At 36.2% G+C, this 9144-nt stretch overlaps 1 protein-coding gene across 3 annotated transcripts in view; it reads left to right on the top strand.

The window, feature by feature from the left end:
* The first annotated feature begins 18 nt into the window (after positions 1-18).
* OFD1 (OFD1 centriole and centriolar satellite protein) overlaps positions 19-9144 on the top strand; it is a 29928-nt gene continuing 20802 nt past the window's right edge. For 2 of the 3 annotated variants that reach the window (XM_069003342.1, XM_069003351.1), the window contains exons 1-7: positions 33-321; positions 2128-2328; positions 3092-3160; positions 3246-3273; positions 4064-4171; positions 4881-5017; positions 7124-7297. In XM_069003342.1, coding sequence (XP_068859443.1) covers positions 226-321; positions 2128-2328; positions 3092-3160; positions 3246-3273; positions 4064-4171; positions 4881-5017; positions 7124-7297 — 813 coding nt within the window. In that variant the 5' untranslated portion in view covers positions 33-225. Of the gene's footprint in view, positions 322-2127; positions 2329-3091; positions 3161-3245; positions 3274-4063; positions 4172-4880; positions 5018-7123; positions 7298-9144 lie in introns of all 3 variants that reach the window. The other variant, XM_069003332.1, reaches the window with a different exon arrangement.

Here is a 9144-nt window from a genome sequence, read left to right as displayed (position 1 = left end):
CGCCACCGTGACGCCTCAGCGGCCGCCACAGCCGCGCCCGGCCCCGCCGAGCCCGGCCCCGCTCCCGGCCTCGGCGCTCTCCCCGTGGGTAGCGGGAGGCTGCCCCGGGAAAGCCCGAGCGGGCTGAGGGGAGGCGGGGGCGGCGAGAGCGCTCGGTGTCTCGCTAGCTGTGGGTCGAGCTGCGAGTTAATAATGCCCCTTTTTGTTTCGGTGTTGTAGGGCAGGATGGCTTCGGTTGAAAGGGAGACATTGTCCCAAGAGGAGCTCCGGAAAAGGCTGTATCAGACTTTTAAGAGCCGAGGCGTACTGGACACACTTAAGGTGTGCTTTATTTTCATCAGGTGCTCCCTGTGATCCGCTGTACTGCTTTAACATTGAGAGCCTTGACAGCCATGCCGAGTACGCTCCCCCCAAACTATTATTTTCGCCACAGCCTAGTTAATATTCGGGGGGTGTGTGTGGGGTGTGTTGTGTTTGGGGTTTTTCTCCCCCCCCCCCCCATATACAAGGTTCTCCCTAAACGGAATGGCTTTTCATTATACCTTGGCCTCGGAGTCTTTTTCAGGAAGGTTAAAAGCCTGTATTAGGTCTTTGAAAATATCCATGTTTGGAAAAAAAAAAAAAAAAAAAAGGACAAGCAGGGGAGAGAACAATAAATTAGAATATAAAATAGGAAGGGATCTCTTAGGCCACTGGGTGTGTTTATTGCCTACGATAAGTAAACATGCTATATGAAGAGTACTTCTAAAATACTACAATTCTGTTTTGAAACTACTTCATCTGTTTTGTCCCTGTCTGCTCGTTCAGGAGAATGTCTTGGGAAAAAATTCAAGATCAAGATATTTCAAAAATATCATCGATAATCCTATAGCCAAGACTTTACTGTTCAGGATGATTTGTTTCTGTGTTACTCATTTCCATACCAAGCTTGCAATGCTCAAACCATTTCTTGTTTAACTTAACTAATATTCTATCAGGTGACTTCCGGTTTAAGTCCATTTTCCTGCTTTGTTTTAGTTGTCTAGAAAGTTATTTCTGCATTCCTTTTCTGTACTAGGGATGGGGATTTAGCCCTGTGCTTTCCACCTGCACTTTGCCACAAGATGTTTAAGAGGTTGCTGTTCTTGGTTGTTTTTGAGACAACATCACCTCTGTTGAAGTTGGTTGAAACTGGACAAGTTCAGAAATTAATAAGGAAAACAGTTTTTTTCAGTTGTGTTCAAGAGTTGGACTCAGTGATCCTTTCCAATTCAGATTATTCTGTAGTTCTGTGATTTTGTTGTCAGCCTAATTTTTCTTGAAAACCATGCTAAAATATCAGGCTAGTCTGATGATCCAGCTTTGTTAAGTTTTAGTAAGTATTCTGTTGCATTTTGGTAAAACACTGCCTCTTTATTTAGTTGTGTCACTGTTGCATACCTGTTGTTGAAAGCTTAGAACACTATTTGTGTCATGATCTTTTCCTGTAAGTGGTTTGTATAAACAATTTATATAACTGTATAATGAAAACAATTATTTCTTCCTTTTATGGAGGGGAGATCTTCTGATTTTAGGTTACTTTTTTCTCTGTTGTAACTCATAGAATGCAAGTAAATAATTTTAAAATGCCATTTAATTATTATTAGTGCCTGTAGGTCTTTTTGGTTAGTACTCTTTTGCTTCCCTAAGCATGGAATTTTTTGTTTATTTTGACATCTACTTTTGTGATGGCTTGAGCAGCTTCTTGATATGAGACTCAAAGGAGGACCAGTGAGGGTTCCAAGAACACCTGAAATGGATGCCACATCAGGAAGGCTTTATTTAAGCCAAAGAGAAGGAAAACAGGAAAGCAATGATCTGAAAATTGAGCTGGGGGTCCTAGAGTGGTGTTTATGTGAGCTCTTGCCTGGGAACTTCTTTTCAGTCCTGTTTTTGATACATTTTGAGGGAAAGTCAGAGTTCACTGTATCCACCATTAGAGGGCTTTGAAGAAAGGCATGGTGTCCATAGCGCATGTCTAGCTTTTGCCAAAATTAGTCTGCCCTATTGTGTTCTGTAGTAAACTGAGGCTCCCTGTGGATTTTGAAAGATTAAAACTCTCATTGAATCACATGTAAACTGATAATACAATGTCTTTTTCTGTATCAGACACAGCTCCGAAACCAGCTAATCCATGAACTAATGCACCCAGTTTTGAGTGGAGAACTTCAGCCACGGATGGTTCCAAGTGAAGACAGTTCACTTTTGACCACTGCTTCCAACAGTTTGGTGGCAGATCATCTAGAGAGATGTGGCTACGAGTATTCACTTTCTGTTTTCTTTCCAGAAAGTGGATTAGAGAAGAAGAAGGTAAGTTCAGTATTTTGCCTATTCCACGATGTCTTTGCTCTCTGGGGCTTGTCATATTCTAACAATTGAAAAAATCATTTTTTGTGATACGGAATACAAAGATAGGTACAGCCTCTGAGCACCTCCACAAAACATTCCATCATTCAGGGTCATTTTCATGAATACTTTAAACTGGCAATAAGCTAATGGTGCTGTTCTGGAAAGGTGCAGCCACAATCTGTGTGGCAGAGCTCTTGAGAACTGAACCTGATGAAAGGTCATTTGGCCATTCAGTTCCCTGAAAATGTGGTTCCTGGTCAGTTCAAGCTGTTGTAACTAGAAAGTGTGGCTGAAAAGGGCAGTCCTTCCCCTCCCTTTCCTTTGCTTCTAAGTGTGTGATAGGGTGAAGTTGTTTCTAACTGAAAATGAATTTTTTGACCTGGTGAGTAGTTAATCATCATTTGGGTTAGTGAGCTCATCTGATTAGTATAATAAATCAAGAAAAGAGACAAGGAAAGTAGCAAGGACATGTTAGGGTAGGGAGGGAACAAAACACTCTCTTTTCCTGGCTTCAGCTGCTGATGAAGCTACATGCTGGCTGCTGTACGTCTGAAGTAGTGAAGATAAGTAAATGCAGAACAGCAGGCCTCTGAAAATGATTTTACAGGCAGTAAATAGATCTTTTGCAAATGGAAAACTACAACTGTGAAATAGTGCTGTTTGCATACTTGAAATTATTTTAAATTAGTTAACCTTTTCCAAATGATCTTTCTTTTCCCCAAAGCTGTGGACTATGCAAGATCTTCTTCAATTGATGAGGATCAATCCAAAATCCAGTCTTTACAAGTCACTGGTAAAGTTATATTGATTTTGAAAATAAGCTTAAATTACAGTGGTGATGAAAATAGACTGGCTAAAACCTCTTTCCTTTCTTACAGACTTCAGGAACTCGGAAGGAAAATAAAGGTACAAAATATTTACATGTGATGCAGACAAGGATAATTGTGTTAGCTTCATTTTTGTTAAGATGTGAGCAATAAAAATCAGATTTCTTGAGTGTGTGTGGGTATGGAGTAATCTGGATTTAGTCGGATTTTGAAACTTGCAGTACACCAGGATGATGAATGTTGTATTTCAGGATTATCCATCTCTTATTTGTGTTGTGGATTAACTGTTAACATTCACTTACAAAATAAATTACTTGTACATTAGAAATATGAGAAAAATCTGTAATCAGGTATTACATATAATGCTCTTTGGAAGCTTTTCATGCTAACTTTGGAAAACTCAGGTTTTGGGTTGCCTTTATAACATTGTATTAGCTTGCAGAATATACTTCAAAAGTTACAGATTTAATTGACTTTCCATTGTATTATGTAAGAAATAATTCTTACATCTGCAAGAAAAAACCTAACTATACTGTATTACCTAAAGGAGCTTGATCTTCAAAAACCCCTGTTGCCTAAAGGCCTCATAGTTAAGTACTAACAATCTTCACTCTCAACTGATCCTGGGAGTCAAGAGACATGGATGGGAGGAAAAGTTGCAAAAGTACAGCTTTTGCTGACTGAGATGGACCGGATTATGCTTATAATAAAACCATAATTGTTCATAAGAATTGATTTTTACTGAAATACTTGTTCTTTCTGTTAATCAGATAGGTTTTCTTGTACACTGAAAATTGCTGTGTTAATTACAGGCTCAAATTCCATTTTGGTATGAAATCAGAACTAACTTATCTGTTGGATCTTGCTAGGTTTCCTTATGCAAATTTTAATCGGACTTACAGAGCATCATCTAAATAGGGAAACTCATAACACAGAAACTCAGACCACTTCAGTGCCTCCTTTCAGAGAATCTCTTGGTAAGTGCAGGCAAGTCTCCCCACGTATTTTCATACTGGTATATGCTTTATATAGATTTTGTATGAATGATGTTATTTCATTACTTACTCAAATGCAGCCTAAAGTTATAATGAGGAAAGGTCATGTCTGTCACTAGTACATGGAATTTTAAAATTTTCTTAAAATAAAGCAAAATCAGGATAGGAATTTTTTTTTAAATCATTTGTGTGTTTTCTTAGGCATTTAGCTAAGACCTTTGACAAATGGACTGTAACGTTATTTGTTGAAATATGTTCTGGAGAACAGAATTGTAAATGCATGCTCTCTTTCTGTGAGCAAGTTAGGCATAGATTTGGAGTTCTTGAATTTATAATATGCATGCTGTTATTAATATATTAATGCAAAAAAGCTAAAAGTTGCTTACAAAAGGAAATTCTTGTCCGCCCATGGTAAAAGAGGGTGAATGAGTATGTAATACCACAAATAGTGCCAAAACAGCCAAGTGCCTTCTCCTAGGTATATGTGGTGTTTATGTTTATATATGTATATATAAAGCAGATAAATGGCATTTCTGTGCTGCCTCTGCTGTTGTGCCACACAAGTCTTTCTAGGATAGTGCTGCTTGGATAAGCTGAAGAATGTCCTGCAGAGAAAGAGGTTCCTGCAGCCTTTGGTAAGGTAACTGCAGTGAGTGTTTTTAAATTATGGTGGATGTGTTGTTTTTTATAGCTGAGAAGCTTCAGCTGATTGATGAGCAGTTTGCAGACTCTTATCCTCAGCATCAGAAATTTGAATCTTTAGAAGTAAAACTTAATGAATATAGAAAAGAAATAGAGAAGCAGCTTCAAGAAGAAATGCGTCAAAAGGTATAACTCTGGTTTATGAATCTGAGGGGGACGTTTATTAATTTTGACTTTACATGTTGCAAACTTTTAATACTTAAGGTAAATTGAAAGAGAACATCTAATCCTTAGTTACAACAAGCACAAAAGGCTAAGTTAATCCAATATCTCTTGTTAATTTGATGATATAACTTGTATGTTTGCCATTCCCCCTTTCTTGTTAAATGTGCACAGAATGTTAAGCTTTTTATTCTGATGTTAATTTGTAACACAACATTTACTTATTCTGATTGTCTTAATTTGGTAAATTTTGTCTGCTCTTTGATTATTTTGTTTTATGGAGAAATGTTTATGCCACAATTTTAATTTTCCTTCCCAGTTGAGATTTTGATGCTTGAATTTCAATATGATGCATAGCATCTGCAAGGTATGGGTTACTGTTGTGTAGCTTGACAGACAGTTAATTTTTAATACTGATGAGAATTTGCATTCTATTTCAAAGCATTGCACAGAAACACTAAAGTCATAACAGACAGTATTATGAATAATTTTTGATTTTTTTTATTCCTATAATTGAAGACAGCTCTTCTAGAGAATTTTCCTTCATTTTAGAGATAAGATTAGAATTTTGTCACATAATCCTTTGATAATCCTTATGTCTGAAAAATGGAGCAGAGGGAATATACTGCATTTCATTTAAATACATTTTTTTTTCTTTTACATAAATTTTTGTCAAGATCATCAGTTTTTTTGGATAGAAAAAAAAATAAATCAACTGTATTTTGCATTTCAATATATTTTTTCACTAATTTCTGTCAAGAACAGTAGTTTATTGGGGATATAAAAATGATAATCTAATAATCAGAATTCTTCCACACACTTTTAAAGGCACTTAGCTGATATAAACTGTTTGAAGAACTCAGTGTAGTCATCATTTTTTCAGCCAGATGGGTAGAAGGATGGAGAGTTAAAACTCTCTTCTACCTTCATTCTTCATTTAGTTTTTATTCCTCAACTGGCTCTGTCTTTTTTGGTATGTAAAGCATGTTAATTTGTGTGTTGTGAAGTTTGTATCAGTTTAAGCAAACCAGTTGTAACAAAGGAGATGGGAATCTTAACCAGATGTAAATCTCTTCTAAATTCAGTTAGCTTTACCTGAATTACTTAGCAACATGATGTGAATTACTGTACGACATTTCTAATCAAATCTGTATATATACAAGTAATGCTGTACTGTCTCACCGTTTCTTTAGTTTTTCACAAAATTTATGACCACAGACCTGAATTCCTTGATCAGACATTCCTACTCTACTTTTTCCATTCTTTAATCTTTTCTCCAGTCTCACAGTTTTTCTGTCATACTCTTTTTATTCTTTTTCTCAGTTTTTCCTCACATTTTTTGTCTTGTATGCTTGCTTTCCATTTTCTTCCAAATTATTATTGTAATTCTTTATAATCCCATTTGCTCTCACAGATACCGTTCTTCACACACTGTGTGGAGTCATGTTCCCAGTGATTCTTCTGTGTAGTTCCAAGATTGTGTTTTCCTGTTTGTGTGCATTTACTTTTTTTTCAGTTGTGCTTAGAAGTCAGCGAATCAGGACTTCTCTTTCTGTAACCTTCTTTAGATGAAGTTACATGTTCTGCATTTTTTTCCATTTCTGGCACTTTTTTTTATATCCTGGTGAATTTCTTGGTTTCTGAGCAACTCAGGGTGTGGGTCTGTTTCTGCTGTTTCTGGTATCACTAGTCAAAAGTGGTTCTTTGGGAAAGGGACAAGAATAAAGGCAGTGTCAGAGGAGGAGTTAAACTGTGGCCATTCCTTAATTCCAAGCAGAGTATCACTCCTGCAGTGCATTTTTCTTCATAGGCTTCTGTTCTGCTCTTGTCTAAAGCTGATAGTTTCGTGTAAGATCTGCTTTGGGATGCCAGGTAAATACATGAAAACTATGTGAGGTATGCAGATAGTATGTGCTGCTAAGGTACTGTTATCACAGTAATTAATTTTTATCAATTTATCATTTCCTAACAAGAATTTTGAGGTGAAATTTTGGATTGTCTTAGGAGGAATTGTCTTTGTTGATTTGAAGATGGCCCTATTTAACCCTCTCTTCCTCCTTTATGTAAAAGCTTGAACATTTTAAAGAAGTTGAAATAGCAAAGATTAAAATGGAGGAGAAAGCGCAGACCCAGAAAGAAATCTCTGAGCTGCGCCATGAGTTAGAGAAGACGCATCAAGCAAAGTCTGAAGCCTTGATTTCTCGTGAAAAGAATGCTATTGAGAGGCTTCAAAAGCAACAAGAGGTAATGTTCCAAATATTTTTTTCCTAACCTATTGCAAATGATTCAGTGAGTTGGTTAGATTTTCTTTTATCTTAGGGAGATTTACTTTCAGATCTTGCTTGGCTTATTAGGGAAAACTTAGAATTCACTTTTGTTCTTATAAATTAGGGGAATGCATTTGGCAACTGCAAGAATGACTATGGTTAAACATCTAAGTAGAGATTGCTGGAAAAGGAATAGTTCTGCCAGCTGGGATCTAAATGTAGGAAATACTTTTAAATCTGTTTTAATAATTTTGCTGAATTCAGATCACTGATTTTTTTTTTTCGCAGAAAGTTGAACATAGCTTTTAGTTACGCTCAAGTTCTTTTAGCTGCTGAGAAGACTCTAAATGGAATCAATAGCTTGTATGGTACAGATAAGCTGTTTCTGTTTATATATTGAATATTATGAATAACCACCATCTTAACTGTAAGCTAGCATCTCATTTCATTTCTTTGAACACTTGTGTTGACGAGTTATTCCTTTGGGCTGTTAACTCTTGGTGTTTTGCCAGGGTAGTAACTGTTACTACAGCACACAATAATTTGTATGTAGTTCTCAACTGCTTATCCCGATCTCAGTTTTTGAAAGAACAGTTTCTCTTCTGTTGCCTGTTTGCCTTGCCACCTCCCTGCTATCTGCAGTAGACCTTCCTATCCAAATAATAGTCATCCACAAATGTTACCATATTTTTGCTTTGATGTGGTGGTTTTATGGCTTTCTTTGTCTTGTTTTTTTTCCCTGAGAACATGTGGTATTGGTTAACAAAGCAGTTGTGCAGGTCTCTATATAAATTATTATAATATTAAACATTTTATCACCATGCCATGAATTTATTTCATGGTTATGTCCTTTGAAGCTGACAAGAATACATCTATGTTATGCTCTCAGTCTTATTCTGTGGGCATGAAATTAATTCAGTAATTAAAAAAAACCCTACCAATGACTAGATCAACACAGCTGTCAAGTATTGTGTATGAATATTTGATTTCTCTTATCAGCTTCTGCACTCACTGAGAACTTTGTATCATTTACCTGGGGATTCTTTTAACAGAGTTCAGGTATATTTACATTAAAGATGTCAAGTCATTTAACCTTTCACTATGATGACTTTATGTCCAGGAAATGTGGCTTGAGAAACTGCTCTATTTTTTGTACCAGGAACAGCAGCTGAATCTGTCAGCACTGTCAAATGCACATAGCTTTCAAAGTTGATATAAAGGTCCATATGGCAAAGTCATAATTTTCTTCTTAGATTTTTTCTTTGAGAGAAATAATGTCTTTTGTGCTTAAGGACAAAAAAGGCAATTTTTATTAATAGGAAGATACGTGGGTTTTGGTGTTAATATGTTCATCACTTGGACAATCCCTTTTACAGTTTTTTTATAAGTTCTATAAATTAAACTGCAAAAACTGAAAGGCTGTTGGTTCACTCAGTTTCAGTTTTAAGTCATGTTTTATCAGTGGGTTTTGGTATTTGTTTCTTCAATTACATTTTTGTGAAGAGCATACAAAACCTGTTTATTAAAAAAAGTCAAGTGTTTGAACAAGTTTATTCTGTAATTTTCTTAAACAGTTTTTCCTTTTACATGAGTTTTAATCAGTGCTATATCTTTAAGGAAGAGTGTTATGGGTAGGCAGAAGTGACTGCATCTAAAACATTTTTACTCTGAGTGAAAGTAGAAAGGGAATTAAAAAAAATACTTAAAATCGATTCTAGATGTTATTTCATATAATGACTGTAATAAATGGTATTTATGGGAGTAAGATCAGTCAGTCCCTGAAGAAGATCCTCATAAGCTCGAATGTGTTAAACAGTAAATACC

This window comes from Aphelocoma coerulescens, chromosome 1 (assembly GCF_041296385.1).
Source record: "Aphelocoma coerulescens isolate FSJ_1873_10779 chromosome 1, UR_Acoe_1.0, whole genome shotgun sequence".
NCBI classification, from domain to species: domain Eukaryota; kingdom Metazoa; phylum Chordata; class Aves; order Passeriformes; family Corvidae; genus Aphelocoma; species Aphelocoma coerulescens.
Note: the sequence above shows the minus strand (reverse complement) of the source record. Positions and strands in the feature narration are given on the sequence as shown.